This window comes from Otolemur garnettii, unplaced genomic scaffold (genome assembly GCF_000181295.1).
Source record: "Otolemur garnettii isolate 467f Iridium unplaced genomic scaffold, OtoGar3 scaffold00002, whole genome shotgun sequence".
Lineage (NCBI taxonomy): Eukaryota > Metazoa > Chordata > Mammalia > Primates > Galagidae > Otolemur > Otolemur garnettii.
The window spans coordinates 4,823,667-4,843,072 of NW_003852397.1; the positions used below are offsets into that span (position 1 = coordinate 4,823,667).

Below are 19,406 nucleotides of genomic sequence, written 5' to 3' on the forward strand. Positions count from 1 at the left end.
CACAGTGCTCAAAAAGGAATGTGAAATGTCTTAAGAGGTTTTTAGCAAAGGAATTTTTTTCCTCTTTCTGAAATTTCAGAAGCTGAATATGTACAAATCTGGTCACACTATTTTCCAGCCTAATACTTTCAGTGCCCTCAGGATGAAGCACAGACCCATTAACATGTCCTACAAGGTTTTTGAGAACCTGATTCCTGCCTCTTTGTCAGCCTCATCTGCCACTGTTCTCTGTTGGTAATGAAAGCACCAGCTATGATGAGCTACTTGGACAACACGGGGACCTTTGTCTCTGGGTCTTTACCAAAGCAGCCCCCAATCCTTTTGTTATAGCTCATGTTGCCCACATGGGGACCACAAGCTCCCCTGGTAGATACTGTCTCTCTTTCCTTGGTCTTCTGGGCCTGAAGAACCCAGGTCACTGCCCGGCACAGAGTTGGTGCTTATGGAATGAACGGAGCATGACAAAGCCATCACTGAAGAGTCACAGAATACAAACATTCTCTGCTGACTCGAAAGGCAGTTGCAGTGGTGGCTGTGAGCCCACCTTGTGTCTGTGTGACAGCGTAGGTGTCCCTGTGAGCTCCTCCATGCACGCAGCTCTCTGGGAATGGGTGTCTGTTCACACTGCCTCTGTAGCAGGAGTTTTTAACTATTCCAGAAAATGCCTGGCCAGTTTAATTTATCAAATTCAGAACCTCAATAGAGTTCAGAACGAGGGATATTTTCCACATCTTTCTCTTGATGAACTCCAGGTTGTTTTGAGAATTATGCTTGTGTCCTGGACACCCCCCTGAAACAGTACTAGACTGGAATGGACCTGATCTGAGTTAGGCCAGAATCAGAATATTGGGGTAGGACTGGATAATAAACATGGAAAGATTTGCTGGAGAAATTGCCTCCTGTCATTTTGCCTTCCAGTGGCACATACAGGAGCTTCTACATGTTTGTTGCTTGAGTGCACAAGGCATGAAAAAGTCATTTGCATTTTAAAATTCTATTATAATCAGAAATTGAGCCATTTCTTCTCCTAGTTGTTTTAGTTTTAAGCCCCCCGCCCCCAGTTATTTAGATACTTAAATAGGCTTAATTATACTAGTAAACTGAACAAGTTGATATATGTTAGGTTACCAGGGCTCTTTTGCAAATAAGCTAAAGGCATTTAAAAAACATTTTCATTTAAAGAGAATTTATGGGTGCTAACATATAGTTTAGCTTTTTGGTTTTTAAAGATCTTCTTTGAAACCTGAAATGATCTACTTTTATCAAAAAGGGTCCATGTTGAGAATGATATAATGCCAGTTTTTAAAAGATGTAATTATGCTCAGCATTCCAGCTGGAATCATTGTTTCTGATTCTATCATTTTGGGAGATAATAATGCAATGGTTGTGGTGGGGGAGTGGAGAGAAACAGGAAAAGTAGTATTCCTGCATTTTAAACAAATTGAAAACAATACTTTTTATTTTAACAGCACCACCCTTATTATCTTAATTGTCCTAATGGAAATTATTCCAGAGTAGCAGGTGGATCGTAATCCAGAAAGGCAGAGGACATGCTATTTTAATTTATAACTTTGATGAAAATCACCTTGGATCATTTTTTTCATGCTAGAATTTTTATATCATAGAGAACAATGGATAAAGTTAAAATCATTAAATCAAAATATTTGTAATGATGATGACAATTTTTTTTTTTGTTTACAGCAGTTAAAATAAAGAAAGACTTGTGATAACAGTTTCGAAAGCAAATTTCTACAAGGCAAACATGCAGATATTTTTGATTAATTTTAGATTTAGTTCAAAAGTCAAGGTAATACAATAGTCACCTTATCAAATTTTTTTTGGCCAACTTTTTATTTGGAAAAAGGTCAATGATATATTTAGATCCCCTAATGATTCACATTTTGCTACATTTGTGTTATCTTCTCTCTAATTATCTTATTTTTCTAGAATCATTTACAAGTAAGTTACAACATTGTAACACCTGATCCCTAACTACATCACATGGATGTCCTAAGAAGACTTTTTCCTGCATAAGTATATTACCATCATCACACTGAAGAAATTTAATACCCAATTAATAGTATTCTCTAAAATAGGGTTGCCAGATATAGTAAATAAACATACAGGATGCTAAGATATTTATGAGTTTTAAATAAATAGTAATTTTTTTTAGTATGTTACACTTGCCAGGCAGTATTTGAGACATACATATACTAAAAAATTATTTGGTGTTAATCTGAAATTCAAATTATCTGAGCATCTTATAGTTTATCTAGCAATTCTAGATAGAAAGCCCACATTCAAATTTTTCCAACTATCCCAAAAACATCCTGTGTATATGAGGTATGTGAGAACTGGGATTAATACTTTGTATTTGATTTTATCTCATAGAATTTTGATTGATAGAATAGTTATTGGATACTTAATTAAAAAATATAAACCTCATGTTCTAAAGATCCTTTGTGTGATGAACAGGCTTTTACATATACAAGATTCGATATACAAAATTTTTTTTTTTTTTTTGAGACAGAGGCTCAAGCTGTCCCCCTGGGTAGAGTGCTGTGGCATCACAGCTCACAGCAACCTCCAACTCCTGGGCTCAAGTGAGTTTCCTGCCTCAGCCTCCCAAGTAGCTGGGACCACAGGCACCTGCCACAATGCCTGGCTATTTTTTGGTTGCAGCCATCATTGTTGTTTGGTGGGCGCGGGCTGAATTCGAACCCGCCACCTTAGGTGTATGTGGCTGGTGCCTTAGCCACTTGAGCCACAGGCGCCAAGCCCGATATACAAATTTTTACCAAATATAGTGGCTCAGAGATCAGTATGTGTGGTTTATGTCCAAGATCACAAATGTAAAATAGCCAGAACACCAAACACTTGGGACATTAGTACATTTCCTTACTGTACATTTGGTGGTATAGTCATATTGGGTTTTTTTTTTGTTTTTTGTTTGAGACAGAGTCTCACTATGTCACCCTCGGTAGAGTGCTGTAGCATCACAGCTCACAGCAACCTCAAACTCTTGGGCTTAAACAATTCTCTTGCCTCAGCCTCCCAAGTAGCTGGGACTACAGGTGCCCGCCACAATGCTCAGCTATTTTTTGTTGCAGTTGACATTGTTATTTAGCTGGCTGGGTTTGAACCAGCTACTCTTAGTGTATTTGGCTGGCACCGTAACCACTGTGCTACAGGCGCCAAGCCAGTCATATTGTTTTAAATTTTTTTCTTTTTGAGACTGAGTCTTACTCTGTTGCCCAGGCTAGAGTGCCATGGCATCAGCCTAGCTCACAGCAACCCCAAACTCCTGTGCTCAAGTGTTCCTCCTGCCTCAGCCTCCTGAGTAACTGGGACTAGTTTTCTATTTTTAGTAGAGACAAGATCTCAGGATCTTCTTGTTGCTTAGGCTGTTCTCAAACCCTTAAGCTCAAGTGACCCTCCTGCCTCAGCCTCCCAGAGTGGTAGGATTACAGGCATTGGCCACTGTACCTAGCCTTGCTTTTATAATTTTTAATGCCTTTCTTCTGATACTTGCTTTTCGTAGCATCCTCCCTTTTGAGTTAGATTATTATGGAAAGTCTGCTAAATCCGAGAACTTTCTCTGAGTAGATACTAGCTTTTGGTTGTAATAAGATGGGAATTTTAAAACCAATCAAAGCATTTAGCATCCTTATTAAATCAGTGCTAAACTGTACCCAGATATTTTCCATACTGTTTTCAGCCCTTTACTTTCATGGACTATAGTCATAATATACACTAATTTATAAGTTATTTTTAATTACATATATAACTATGCGAGGCATATATATATATATTTTAACTTTTTTTCTCTGTCTGCTATTATTAGCCTCCTGTAAGTGCCATGAAAGCAGGAATTATTTGTTTATTGTTGTACATTCCTCACTGTATACAGTGTCTCACATACACACACATATATACTTATTATATTAGGGATAAAGGATAATATTACTTTCCCTGGTATAAAATTAATTGGTTTGGTCATTTTTGCCAGGCAGAAATGTCCGTGGATATGTGACCTCAGTCTATCTTTTGAGCCTTCTTTAGCCATTTCTCACCATACTAAGAACACCATTCCTTAGCTCATTCTCCTAATTAAAATGCCTTTGCTTTTTCTCCAGACTTCAATGACCTTTTTTTTTTTTTTTTTAAATCATATATCTGGCAAATGTCTGTGCAACCTGCAAAGTGCTGGGCTAACTCCCGTCTGTAATTTTCCCTTAACTGCCTGCTTGCAAAATTTATTGATTCCCTTTTGGTTTCTCCAAGCCTATTCATGCTTTTCCAGCAGTAGTTTCTAATTTTTTTAGCCCTTAGTGTCTTTTTTCTAGTGGGCCAAAAGAAATAACTAAGAGTCTGGTTTACTAGACGAGAACAAATGTAACTTACTAAGTATGAATAAGTATTAACTAATTTTTATATACTTAAATCCTAACAACTTAATAATTATTAAAAAACAATATATGTACTGTGAACAAACAAAAAATATTTCAGTTTCATTCTATTTTTTACTTTTTGTTTTTTGTTTTAGAGACAGAGTCTCAAGCTGTCACCCTGGATAGAGTGCTGTGGCGTCATAGCTCACAGCAACCTCAAACTCTCGGTTAGGCAATCCTCTTGCCTTAGTTTTTCTATTTTTAGTAGAGTTGGGGTCTTGCTTTTGCTCAGGCTGGTCTCGAATTTGTGAGCTCAAGCTATCCACACACCTTGCCCTCCCATAGTGCTAGGATTATAGGTGTGAGCCACTGTGCCCGGCTTATTTTTTACTTTTTGAGACAGGCTTTTTCTTTGTCACTAGGCTAGAGTGCAGTGGCATTATCATAAGTGATGCAACCTCAAATTCCTGGGCTCAAGCCTCCCGAGTAGCTGGGACTATAGGTGGCTGCCATCATGCCTGGTCTTGAACTCCTAACCTTAAGCAATTCTACTACCACAGCCTGCCAGGGATTCATCACAGAGACCAGAGTGAACTAAGCAGGGAAAGAATTGTTGGCAATCTGGAGGGCCTGGTGCAAGAGTGTGCTCTGCAGGGCCGTTTTCCAGGAATCTTCAGCAGTCTATGTGAAGGGGATGGGAAGGTAGAGATCTTAGTATGAACTTTTTCGCTATCCTTTTATCAGTTGCTATAGTTTTTAAAAATTATAGTTGAAGTACGTTTGATTCTTTGGCATTTATTGAGATTTCTTTTATGGCTTAGCACATTTGAAGTTGTGCCACTTTTTCTTGAATATTTCTTGAATTGTTGGGTATAGAGTTTGTGTAGATGTAAAATTACTTGAGCTTACTAATTGTATTGTTGGTATCTCTGACAGATGTGTATTAAAGGGTGTAATGTTTCTTTTTTCATGGACCATAGGTCTGCATATAAATAGGTATCAGGCAGTAAGCACATGGGGTTTGCAGTTTTCAGCATGAGTGGGCCTCGTGATTAGGCAAGCAGAGATGGGCTGTGGATGGGAACTCCCCTATGCCGTGCCTCGCACCCAGAAGATAAGGAAACAGCAGGTTGGAGAGATAATAGGGCTTATCCCAGGATCATATAGTTAATAAATAGCAGAAGCAGATCTTTTGGACTCAACATTAATACTCTTCCACCAATCATTTATGCTTAGTGGAGCAGGTGATAGATTATTATTAGTAAGATCTTGGCCTGGTGTGGGGGGTTCCCGCCTATAATCCTAGCACGCTGGGAGATTGAGGCAGGTGGATCGCCTAAGCTCAGGAATTTGAGATCAGCTAGAACAAGAGCGAAGCCCCCATCTCTACCAAAAACAGAAAAAACTAGCTGGGCGTTGTGGTGGACGCCTGTAGTCCCAGCTACTCAGGAGGCTGAAATAAGAGAATCACTTGAGCCCAAGAGTTTGAGGTTGTAGGGCGGTGCCTGTGGCTTGAAGGAGTAGGGCACCAGCCCCATATACTGGAGGTAGCGGGTTCAAACCCACCCCCGGCCAAAAACTGCAAAAAACCCCAAGAGTTTGAGATTGCTGTGAGCAATGATGCTATGGCATTCAACCCCAGAATGACTGAGACTCTGTCTCAAAAAAACACCCAACACTGTCTTTCTACATCATCCTTAAGCTTTCCATCTGCACAATCTAAAAGGCACTGCCATTGAATCCTCATCAGAAACCCAATGGAAGGTGTCATGATCCTACTTTACAAATACCCTAAGATGCAAGTGACATATGACAGATCCTACAATGGTCACTAAAGAAATGTATTCATTTCAGATTTCTGATTGTGAGCCTAGTGTTAAGTGTGTGCATTTTGGGAGTGGGGGATGTATCAGAGTCCTGGCAGGAAACAATTCACAGCACATGTTTCAAATAAAGACTGACTCTAGAGACTCCTTAGAGAGGTGTGGGCAGGCTTAAAGCAGCACAGAGAACAAGGGATGGAGGAGTGCAGGAGGAGTCTGGTGAGAGCTGGAGCTGTGGCCTGAGGGACAGTCTGCCTAATGGTCCTGGTGTGGTGCAGCTCTGCTGAGACACAGCTCTGGAGCAGGGAGTGGGCAGAGGAGAAAGACGGGATCCCTCTCTATTCCCTCTCTTTTGTTTCCTGCAAGTAGCACCTCCCCCAGGCTAAGCCAGCCAGGCCAGGTCAGGTCAGTCTCCTGGCATAGAAAAGGAGCATGAGTGAGCAACCGGGAGGTGAACACAGAGAATGACCAGCACTGAGGAGCAATGCCAGGGTGGAGTTCATGGTCAGGGTTCTAGCTACCGTGATTTCTGAGCCATAAGAACAAATTATCAGAAATTAAAATGTGGAGAAAAGATTGCTTACTATGCAGAAGTTGCTGTGTTATTATTAAACAAAATTGCTTATAATTTGGATGTATATAATATTTGCAAAGAGGTAGAATATGATGAACAGCCCTGATAAAGAATGAGTATTTTTTGAGTTGAGATGATCAATAATAAATATATTTCCTATAAAACAAAACAAAAACAAGCAAAGGAGAGTAATTTAATAGAACCCCCAAATCGGGTAAGTTTTGAAAAAATATAGATTAAGAGTATGCAAATAATTCTGAGTTAGTGACAGTCATTTTGAAGAAAATTGTGTGGATTTAACTATTACTGAAATTGCTGCTATTAATAAAGAATGAAAAAAACTACTTTAGGATCTGTTTTATAGTCCTCCAATTAATCTTTTTTTTTTCTTTTTTTTTTTAGACAGGAGCCTCAAGCTGTTGCCCTGGGTAGAGTGCCGTGGCATCAAAGCTCACAGCAACCTCCAACTCATGGGGTCAAGCGAGTCTCCTGCCTCAGCCTCCGAAGTAGCTGGGAACACAGGTGCCCACCACAACACCCAGCTATTTTTTGGTTGCAGCCGTCATTGTTGTTTGGCGGGCCTGGGCTGAATTCAAACCCGCCACCTTGGGTGTATGTGGCTGATGCCTTAGCCACAGGCGCCGAGCCCAATTAATCTTACTGTTCTACATTTGGTCATCTGATTTTTCCCTTAAGATAGAGACAACCTTTAATTTCAATAATTATTGGAAAATAAATTTCATTAGAAGAAAATTAACTTGTCTCCCACATGAAAATACTTGGGAGTGTATAATATTATTTAGATAGACTATGCTGGGCCAGGTGAGGTGGCTCACACCTGTAATCACAGCACTCTGGGAGGTTGAGGCAGGCAGATTGCCTGAGTTCACAAGTTCTAGACCAGCCTGAGCAAAAGCAAGACCCTGACTCTAAAAAAAATAGCGATGTGTTATGGCAGGCGCCTGTGGTCTCAGCTACATGGGGGGCTGAGGCAAGAGAATGGTTTGAGTCCAGGAATCTGAAGTTGCTGTGAGCTTTGACACCATGGCATTCTACTGGGGCTGACAAAGTGAAACTCTGTCTCAAAGCAAAAAAAAATAGGTTATGTCTAATATTTATAGTTATAAGGGTATCCATTTTGATTTTTAATTTATTTTTTATTTTTTGCAGCAGAGCCTCAAACTGCTACCCCTGGGTAGAGTGCTATGACATCACAGCTCATAACAACCTCCAACTCCTGGGCTTAAGCAATTCTCTTGCCTCAGCCTCCCAAGTAGCTGGGACTACAGGCGCCTGCCACAATGCCTGGCTATTTTTTGGTTGTGGTTGTCATTGTTGTTTTGGCAGGCCCAGGTCGGATTCAAACCCACCAGCTCTGGTGCATGTGGCTGGTGCCTTAACCACTTGAGCTACAGGCACTGAGCCTTTCAATTTATTTAGATTTAAATGTTTCTTGTAAACAGTATTCATATCTTACTCGGCATTCGTGATCTTGGATGTTTGGGGATCCTTTCCTTTGGCACTTTATCATCTTCTAAATCAGGGGTGTCCAACCTGTGGCTCATGCTGGTTTTGCAAAGACTTTTTTTTTGCTTATCTGTAGCATTGGCTATCATGAAAAAAGTATGCATGGCTTGGCGCCTGTGGCTCAAGCGGCTAAGGTGCCAGCCACATACACCTGAGCTGGCAGGTTCAAATCCAGCCCAGGCCCTCCAAACAATGATAACAGCTGCAACCAAAAAACAGCCGGACACTGTGGCTGGTGCCTGTAGTCCCAGCTACTTGGGAGGCAGAGGCAGGAGAATCGCTGGAGCCTAGGAGTTGGAGGTTGCTTTAAGCTGTGATGCCACAGCACTCTACCCAGGGTGACAGCTTGAGGCTCTGTCTCAAAAAAAAAAAAAAAAAGTATGCATGGACCTTTTTTTGCTAATCAGCTTTCATTAGTGTTTGTGTATTTAATGTGTGGCCCAAGACAATGCTTGTCTTCCAATGTGTAGCAGAGAAAAAAGAAAAAAAAAAGGTTGGATGGTCCTGTAAAGATTATTATAAAACATAATACAACGTAACATAAATTATATATGTAATATACAATATAATATTTGCCAAAGTGCCCTTTCTAAAATAGATTGAGTTGAGTGGGAAAAACAGGAGATAGGACTTTGAGTGCTCCTTTTTTAAAGCAGCAGTGAATTCTATCTTTGCCATCTTTTTCTGTGTCTTGATTCTTTTTTTTGCCTGAACTTTGTTTATTCAGCATAGTGTAATTGTATCATGTGGAAAGTATTAGAGTAGGCCATAAGCCATTCCTACAAAATGTGTTGCAGGCTCGGTGCCTGTGGCTCAAGCGGCTAAGGCGCCAGCCACATACAACTAAGGTGGCGGGTTCGATTCCTCAGCCTGGGCCCGCCAAACAACAATGATGGCTGCAACCAAAAACTAGCTGGGTGTTGTAGCAGACGCCTGTAGTCCCAGCTACTTGGGAGGCTGAGGCAGGAGACTCGCTTGAGCCCAGGAGTTGGAGGTTGCTGTGAGCGTGATGCCATGGCACTCTACCCAGGGGAATAGCTTGAGGCTCCGTCTCAAAAAAAAAAAATGTGTTGCAAAGAATTATGGATTGCTATGACATTTCCAGTTACCCAATACAGAATGTTGCTTTCAAAAGATTCCTCGTATATAGAATATACTTGGAGATTATTAAGTTCTATGCATGTTTTCCAATTTGAAGCTGTTCTAAAATTGTTTAAGGACATAATGCTTTTTCTGAGAAGTTGAAAATAGAATAAACAGTGCATGATGATGGTTCATTAAAAAAAAAAAAAAAGAAAGAAAAATTAAGAGATTTTGGCAGGAGTGGAAATCTGTTTTCGGTTGAGATTTAAGAATAGATGGAGAGTTAACATGCTGAGAAACACAGGGAAACCATCCAGATGGCAGAATCAAAGCAGAGGAGATTCTTTTTTGCCTGGCCTAAAGGTCTAAAAGGCATATGCTGGAATTAGAGCTGAATTTAGAGCATGAAGAAAGCCCAGAGGAACAGGAAAGCAAGAGAGGTTTCTGAGGCAGGTCAGAATGACTCCAGAGATTATAAAATAGAGTCCAAAGCATTATAGACTAGATTCTGAAATCTAGCTTTTGAGAATGTTCTCTGCCAAATTATTTACCTCTCTAGTTGGTGCTAAGCGACACAATGTTTGCTGTTTTCTGCTTTTACCCTCTCTGATTTCACCCTGCCCTGGCTTACCTTGGTTTTTACACAAGTATCTAGGAACTTCCACAGAGTTTGAAAGTTTTTCTTCTGATTGTAACAAAATTCGAGATGGTTGATAATAATCTTAGGTAAAGACAAGTTCCATTTTGCTTTGTCCCTAGAACCCTTCATTTTCCAGTTTTGGTCTAGACCTGCTGCGTGCATGCGTGTGTGTGTGTGTGTGTGTGTACGGTGTGTGTGTGAGAGAGACAAGAGTCTTGCTCTGTGCCCCAGGTAGCATGCAGTGGTGTCACCATATCTTAACCCCAACCTCCTGAGCTCAAACCATCCTCCTGTCTCAGCCTTCCTATTAGCTGTAACTATAGGCAGCTGCCACCCAGCCCAGCTAATGTTTTTTCTATTTTTAGTAGAGCCGGGGTTGCACTTTTGCTCAGGCTGGTCTCCAACCACTGAGCTCAGGGGATCCGCCTGCCTCAGCCTCCCAGAGGGCTGGGATTACAGCATGAGCCACTGCACTGGCCCTGACTGCTTTCTTGACCCGCAGTGCTGCTGCTGTGGTCTGGGGACAGCCTGTGTTCTCACCCCGGTGCATGTCCCTCCCATGGACCCTCTGTAATTCCTGGAGCCTATGATGTTCCTCTTTCTTTGTGGGAGTTTCTGAGACCTCATATGTATGAAAAGTCAATTTTCTGTTTTCACTTTTTTTTTTTTTGCAGTTTTTGGCCAGGGCTGGGTTTGAACCTGCCACCTCCAGTATATGGGGCCAGTGCCCTACTCCTTTGAGCCACAGGCACTGCCCTCTGTTTTCATTCTTGATGAATGGATTAGATCGGAAATCATTTTCCCTGGTATTTCTTTTTTTTTTTTTTTTTGAGACAGAGCCTCAAGCTATACCCCGGGCGAGAGGGCGATGTCAACACGCTCACAGCAACCTCCAACTCCTGGGCTCAAGTGAATCTCCTGCCTCAGCCTCCCCAGTAGCTGGGACCACAGGCGCCTGCCACAACGCCCAGCTATTTTTTGGTTGCAGCCATCATTGTTGTTTGGCGGGCCCGGGCTGGATTTGAACCTGTCACCTTAGGTGTATGTGGCTGGTGCCTTAGCCACTTGAGCCACAGGCGCCGAGCCTTCCCCGGTATTTCATTTGAGTTTCATCTGTTGTCTGTTACCTGTTCCCTTCCTTTCATGCCACTGCAGAAGTTAAGATATTAATATTCCCACTGTCCTGACCTCTTCACTATTGTGACTTGGTGTGGGTATTATCTTCATTACTGTACTGTGTATAATATGTATAATATCCCTCTCAGTCCTGTCTACAGCATGGTTAGGAACACTCTGTATATGAGTATATTTAAATTATTTGCATGATAGAGATTTATAATTTATTCTTAATTTGCAGCTTTTTTCAAGGAGCAAACCTCCAAGGGGCCTGTATGTTTTTGGAGATGTTGGTAAGTGTGTTAAAATAAACTTTGATTGGGCCAAACAGAAAGTTTCCCAGCTTTCACTGAGCGATAACTTCCATTTCCATCCTTCAGTCCATTGCCAGCAAAAGAATAGGATGAGACAGGGTAAAGTAGGAGAGAGGAATGGGGGACAGAGGGCAGTTAGCTCAGCTTTTGTTTTTTACTTCTCATAGGGTATGGCTGTGGTTTAAGGTAGAATTAGTTACTATGTTAGGGTGCAAACCTTACCTAACAAAAATGAGTGGACCTCAGGGAAGGAAATCATCTATGGAAAGGTTATTAGATAAATCAGAATTTCATCACTTAGCACTATTTAACTCAGCATAATACTTTTAAAAATTAAGCTCTTCTCTTTAACTTTTCTACTCATAATCTAGCCATTAAATCAATGACTCACTTATTATTGTCCTTAATCTACGTGATAGTAGATATTCCTTTTTTATTTACTTATTTTTGAGACAGAGTATCACTGTGTCACCCTCAGTAGAGTGCTGTGATGTCACAGCTCACAGCAACCTCAAACTCTTGGGCTTAAGCGATTCTTTTGCCTCAGCCTCTTGAGTAGCTGGGACTACAGGTGCCTGCCACAACTCCCAGCTATTTTTTGTTGCAGTTGTCATCATTGTTTAGCAGGCTGGGGCTGGGCTCGAACCCCCCAGCCTTGGTGTATGTGGCTGGTGCCCTAGCCACTGAGCATGTGCTCCGAGCCAATAGTAGATACGTATTCTTTTCTTTTTTTTTTTTTTTTTTTGTAGAGACAGAGTCTCACTTTATCACCCTCGGTAGAGTGTCATGGTATCACACAGCTCACAGCAACCTCCAACTCCTGGGGCTTAGGTGATTCTCCTGCCCCAGCCTCCTGAGTAGCTGGGACTACAGGTGCCCACAACTCCCGGCTATTTTTTTGGTTGCAGTTTGGCTGGGGCCGGGTTTGAACCGTCTACCCTCGGTACATGGGGCTGGCACCCTACCCACTGAGCCACAGGTGCCGCCCTGATAGTAGATATTCTTAATTGGTGCATGGTAGCATTTCCTTGGTCTCCCAGTTCTGTACATGGACACAACTCATGTTTTGTTGGAGGTCCCTTACTTTCTAGATTTTCCTAATCAATTAATGTCTTGCTCATTAAGTCTTCTCTGACCTCATTCTTACTGAAATTGTCTGTTTTCTGGTTTCTATTTCCTTCAAACAAATCTTTTTCTCCTAGTCATAAAACTTTCCCTGGTTATGCAGATCCACTAATGTCTGGAAGGTGGCTCCCACTTCACTTGGCCTCATTGCCTTTTTTCCTGTCAATTACTCATTTTATTGGCACTCTCAGCTCACATTGGCATATAACGAGATCAGTTTTGGACCTAGATTAATATACACACTCTAGGATCCTGGCCAGCCATAACACATTTTCCTTAGGAGAGAGTGGTAGTAGGAGATATTTTCTTAGTAAAATTTTTAGAATAAGAAGAAAAAATGGAATCGAATAAATAGTTTTAGTAGCTTAACGGCAAAACTGGTCTTTTCCTTCTTTTTCTGATTTTGTTTACTAATGCCTTTAAATACCTGCTTTACATGTATTGGTTTAAATAATCTAATAAAAAGTGGACAATAGAGATTGCCCCTTAAAATTCTTCAAGTCCTTGAAAATTACAAATTTAAAAAATGTTAAAGAAGCTCAGACTATTATTTTTCTCATTTGTTGACTAACTGGTATTTTTCAGACCAATGTATACTTATTTCTTATTTGGAAAACAGTTTATGGCCCAGAGCAGTGTCTCATGCCTGTAATCCCTAGCACTCTGGGAGGCAGAGATGTTAGATTGCTTAAGATCAGGAGTTCAAGACCAGCCTGAGCAAGAGTGAGACCCTCTCTACTAAAAAAATAGGAAAACTAGCCAGGCATTGTGGTGGGCACTGTAGTGCCAGCTACTCAGGAGGCTGAGGCAGGAGGATCACTTGAGCCTAGGAGTTTGAGGTTGTTGTGAGCTATGATTAATGATGCCAATGGCACTCTACACAGGGCTACAGAGTGAAACTCTGTCTCAAAAAAAAAAAAAAATAAAAGAGGGAGGAAAAAAATAAAGCAATTTATACTAGATGCTTATTCAATTGATTATGCCTGCACCTTTGGCCACCAGGACACCACTAGTGGGTCTCATGCTGTGAGCTCTTATTCTGTGTCTCCTGAGAACATTTCCTTCCAGCACCTCCACTTCTGTGTTCCGTCATTGCTAAAATCAACATCTTTGTTCCTCCTGTTACCTTAACCACCTAACCATATATGGAGATGGTTAATAAAGCACAACTGCTTCTACTTCTGCAAAAGGACTTAAAAAAAAAATCTATGAAAGTTGTTGGATTTTAGTTTGGAAAACACCGCTGTATTTTAACTAATTAAAGGGAGGTAAAATACAAGTTAGTCATCTGAATGCTGGAAAGAATTAGAAAAGATGTGATAAGATGGAATGTTCAGATAGGCCGTGTGTGTGTGTGTGTGTGGGGGGGTAACCTTTGGTGGGAAATGTCTTTGTAATATAGAGACAGGAAGAGAAAGGAATTCTGAAATAGGAAGTGAGATGAATGTTTTGGTGGCTGTAATCCGTTTAGTTTAGAATTCTTACAAAATAGGTAATGAAAGTAGATCAAGTTCTCATTTTGGACTACAGGTGGCCTGCCACCACACCCAACTAATTTTTTCTATCTTTTTAGTAGAGATGGGGCATTACTCTTGCTCAGGCTAGTCTTGAACTCTAGACTTCAAGTGATCCTACATTCTCAGCCTCCCAGAGTGCTATGAGCCACCATGTCCCCCCCTTTTGTTTTTGGTGACAGAGTCTCACTTTGTTGCCCAGGCTAGAGTTCTGTGGTCTCACCCTAGCTAACTGCAAACTCAAACTCCCGGGCTCAAGTAATTCTCCTGTTGGGACTATAGGTATTCCCTTACGCGGGGCTAATTTTTTCTATTTTTGGTAGAGACAGGTCTTGTTCTTGCTCAGGCTGGTCTGAGATACTATGTCTGGCCTGAATATATAATTTGTCTTATATATGGATTTTGCTAATGGATCTTTGTGATATGGTGTGAGTCCTCCATCTTTGTGTTTTGCAAGATTGTTTTGGGATGGGTGTGGTGGCTCTGTCTATAATCCCAGCACTCTGAGAAGTGGATACAAAGAGGATATTCCAGCCCAGGAATTTGAGACTAGCCTGGGCAGCAGAGCAAGTCCTTCTCTCTAAAGAGAGAGAGAGATTGTTGTGGTTATTCTATGGCCTTTACATTTTCATATACATTTTAGAATTATTTGTTAAATTCTAAAAAAAAATTCATCTGCAATTTTGGTTGGGATTGTGTTGGATCTGTAGATCAAATTGGAGGGAGGAAATTGATAACTTAAAATGTTCTTTTCTGGTCCTTGGGCATGATATATTTCTGCATTTATTTAGCTCATCTTTTTTTTTTTTTTTTTTTGAGACATAGTCTCACTTTATTGCCCTTGGTAGAGTGCTGTGGCATCACAGCTCACAGCAACCTCCAACTCTTGGGCTTAAGCGATTCTCTTGCCTCAGCCTCCCTAGTAGCTGGGACTACAGGCACCCACCACAATGCCTGGCTATTTTTTGTTGCAGTTGTTTAGCTGGCCCGGGCTGGGTTTGAACCTGCCACCCTCGGTGTATGTGGCTGGTGCCGTAACCACTATACTATGGGCACCGAGCCTATTTAGCTCTTATTTAATTTATTTCAGTGGTATTTTGTGGTTTGTGCAGAGGTCTGCCATTTTAAAAATGGATACATAATAATATTTGTACATATTTATGGGATATATGTGACATTTTATTAAATGCATAAAATATGTAATGATCAAGTCAGGGTATTTGGGGTGTCCATCACCCTGAGTGCTCATCATTTCTAAGGGTTAGGAACATTTCAAGTCCTCTCTTCTAGCTATTTTGACATCTATGATACGTTGTTGTTAGCTACAGTCACCCTATTAAACATTACTCCTTGTCCATCTCTCTACCTTTTTATCTAACTGTGTGCGTGTACTTTTTTTTTTCTTTTTTTAGACAGTCTCACTATGTTCCCCTCGGTAGAGGGCTGTGGCATCACAGCTCACAGCAACCTCAAACTCTTGGGTTTAAGTGATTCTCTTGCCTCAGCCTCCCAAGTACCTGGAACTACAGGTGCCTGCCACAGTGCCTGGTTATTTATTTTATTTATTTTTTCAGAGACAGAGTCTCACTCTGTCGCCCTCTGTAGGGTGCTGTGGCATCTCAGCTCACAGCAACCTCCAACTCCTGGGCTTAGGTGATTCTCTTGCCTCAGCCTCCCTAGTAGCTGGGACTACAGGTGCCCACCACAACAACGCCTGGCTACTTTTTGTTGCAGTTTTGGCTGTGGTGGGGTTTGAACCCGCCACCCTCAGTATATAGAGCTGGCACCCTACCCACTGAGCCACAGGTGCTGCCTGTGCCTGGCTATTTTTTGGTTGTAGTTGTCATTGTTGTTTGGCAGGCCCATGCTAGATTCAAACCCACCAGATCCAGTGTATGTGGCTGGTGCCCTAGTGGCTGAGCTACAGGCGCCGAGCCTGTGCGTGTACTTATTAACCAAACTCTCTTCATACCTTCCTTCTTGGCCTCTGGTATCTATGACTCTGTCAATCTGGTATCTTTACCTTCATGAGATCAACTTTTTTTTAGCTCCCACATATGAGTGAAAACGTATGATGTTGATCTTTCTGTGTCTGGTTTATTTCGCTTAGCATAATGTGTTCCAGATTCATCCGTGTTGCTACAAATGACAGAATTGCATTTTTTATAGCTGAAGAGAATTCCACTGTGCAGATATACCAAAAAATTTTTTTTGAGGCACAGTCTCTGTCGCCCTGGGTAGGGTGCCCTGGCATCATAGCTCACAGCGACCTCACACTCCTGGGTTCAAGTGATCCTCTTGCCTCAGCTTCCTGAGTAGCTAGGACTACAGGTGCCCACCACAGTGCTCTGCTAGGTTTTTCTATTTTTTGTAGAGATGGGGTCTCACTCTTACTCAGGCCGGTCTCAAACTCCTAAGCTCAAGCAATCTACTCACCTTTCATAAGGTAAATATATAATCCTATTAAACACTCCTAGAGCTTTAGGATTACAGGTGTGAGATACCGTGCTCAGCCCCAAATTTTCTGTTGATGGACAACTTAGGTTGATTCCCTATCTTTACTATTGTGAATAGTGCTACAGTAAACATGGGGGTGCAAGTATCTCTATGATATGCTGATTTCCTTCTAGATACCCAGAAGTGGGAACGCAGGATCATATGGTAGTTCTAATTTTAGTTTTTTGAGAAAACACCATACTGTTTTTCATAATGGCTGTACTAATTTACATTCTCACCAATAATGTATTAGGAGTTTCCACCAACATCTGTTATATTTTGCCTTTTTAGTCATAGTAATCCTCATTCTAACTGGAGTGAGGAGATCTCACGGTGGTTTTGATTTACATTTCCCTGATGATTAGTAATGCTGGGCATTTTTTCATCTACCTGTTGGCCGTCTGTGTGTGTTCTTTCATGAAATGTTCGTTTCTAGAAATAAATATATCAAAGAGACATCTGCACTGCCATGTTTACTGCAGCACTATTCACAGTGGCCAAGATACTGAATCAACCTAAGTGTCCACCAAAAGAGAACGTGGTATATATGCATAACGGGATGTTATTCAGCCATAGAAAAGAATGAAATCCTGTCATTGTAGCAATATGGGTGTAACTGAGGCCATTATGTTAAGGAAAATAAGTCAAGCACAGAAGGGTATCTCATGTTCTCATTCTTATGTGAGAGTTAAAAAAGTGGATCTCATGGAGATAGTTAGCAGGTTGGTGGATGCCAGAGGCTGGAAATTGGAAGGAGGACAGAAAGATAAAGGGGGGGAAACGTATATATATATGTGTGTGTGTGTAAATGTATTTATTAATACTGAACTCTATACTTAAAAAATGGGACAGATGACAAATTATATAGGTGTACTTTACTTCAATAAAATATAAGTTAAAAATGAAGAAAATGTTTATTTGTGTCCTTTGCCTGCTTTTTAACGGGATTATTTATTTTCTCATTGTATTTATTTCTTTATATTAAAAAGCTTTTTATTTTTAAGTATTATGGGTACATACTAGTATTTATGGGGTACATGTGACATTTTGATACAGGCATGCAATGTATATAAATCAAATCAGAGAAATTGGAGTATCCATCGCTTCAGGCATTTTATTTATCATTTCTTTGTTTTAGGAACATCCCAATTCCACTCTTTTAGTTATTTTTCAGTAACCATAACTTATAGTTGTTAATCATAGTCACTTTGTTGTATTTCTTGAGTGCTTTTATTTCTTTTCTTTATTTTTTTCTGAGACAGAGTCTCACTTTGGTAGACACAGAGTCTCTTCCTTGGTAGAGTGCTGTGGTGTTACAGCTCACAATAACCTCAAACTCTTGGGCTCAAGCCACCCTCTTGCCTTTGCCTCCTGAGTAACTGGGACCACAATGTCTGCCATAACACCTAGCTATTTTTAGAGACAGGGTCTCACTGTTGCTTAGGCTGGTCTGGAATTCCTGAGTTCAGGTAATCCACTTGCCTCGGCCTCCCAGAGTGCTAGGATTATAGCCATGAGCCACCGTGCTTGGCCTTACTTTGTTTGTTTTTTGAGTTCTTTGAATTCCTGATATCTAGATATTAGTCCCCTTGGAAAATGAATTAATCTTCTTATTAATATATTTTTTTACCTTTCATAATATTTCTTGTCCTAAAGTTTGTCTCATTAATGTAATTACCCCAGCTTTCTTATGATTAGCTTAGATCATTTAATATTGGGACTGTGGTTAACCATGAACCTCAGGTACTGAAACCTTGTCTATGAGGGACTACTGTACTAATGCAATGGCAGTGATTAAGTTTCAGCGTGTTGAAAATTATATAATTTAATTATAAGGATTAGGCATGAGAATTTCATTAAGTAGGCCTCATTTTTAAAGACCTACATTGTCAACTTTTTAAAAAATAGAAATGTTAAAGTTGGCAATTCTCCAGCTTTAATCTAAACATACAATTCATCTTCAGTATTTATGTTAGATGCTAATCTTTATTTTTCACTGTTCTTCTCTTAATTTTTTTATTTATTATTTTTGAGTTTTCCCATAATGCCTGAGATAGTTTCTTGGGCATAGTAATGACCCTGTACATATTTATTTAATTAAGTTATTTTATTTATGTTAGAGTATCTTTTGAAAGAGAAGATTGAAGAATAAATAATATTGTAAATCTGGTCAGTATACGCACAGTTCTCTATGGGTAACTAGACCTTGTAATGTTAACTAAATGTTGTATTTTCTAAAAACAAGATTTTAACAGAAAAGAGTACTATTGACATTTTATTTTTAGCTAGCTTAACATATAAATACCCTCTTCTAAAAAAGCAAAATGGCTTTCCAGTGAAAGAGTATGGTTTCATTATCTCAAAGCTAATGAACAATCATTACAGCAATCAGTGCATACTATTCAATAGTATTATTTTTTTTATTTTTAAGGTACAGGAAAAACAATGGTGATGGACATGTTTTATGCTCATGTGGAAGTGAAGAGGAAAAAACGGGCTCATTTTCATGGCTTCATGCTAGATGTGCATAAAAGTAAGTGAATGATCTGAAAGAAGTGATTTTTCAGTGGATGAGTGGCATAAAACGGTTTTCTTCATTAACATATAATCTTTACAAAAATTAGATTTGTGCTTGAAGTAAAATTTTATTTGGTGTTATTTGTTTTGTGCTATAGTGAAGCAGTTAATAATGTGTCCCGAGTTGGTTCTTAACACCAATTCAGTACTTGCAAATCTGAGAACGGAGGTTACTGTATGAGGTCAGACATTTCCTATTTCTCCTAAGGATCAGTAGAAAATGTTA

The 19,406-nt window shown here is 40.3% G+C and overlaps 1 protein-coding gene across 1 annotated transcript in view; it reads left to right on the forward strand.

The window, feature by feature from the left end:
- Positions 1-19,406, forward strand: part of LOC105887011 (AFG1-like ATPase) — a 36,738-nt gene that overhangs the window by 8,437 nt on the left and 8,895 nt on the right. Inside the window, exons 2-3 of the mRNA XM_023512431.1 lie at positions 11,396-11,447; positions 19,035-19,136. Of these exons, the coding sequence (XP_023368199.1) occupies positions 19,049-19,136 (88 nt within the window). The 5' untranslated portion in view covers positions 11,396-11,447; positions 19,035-19,048. The remainder of the gene's footprint in view (positions 1-11,395; positions 11,448-19,034; positions 19,137-19,406) is intronic.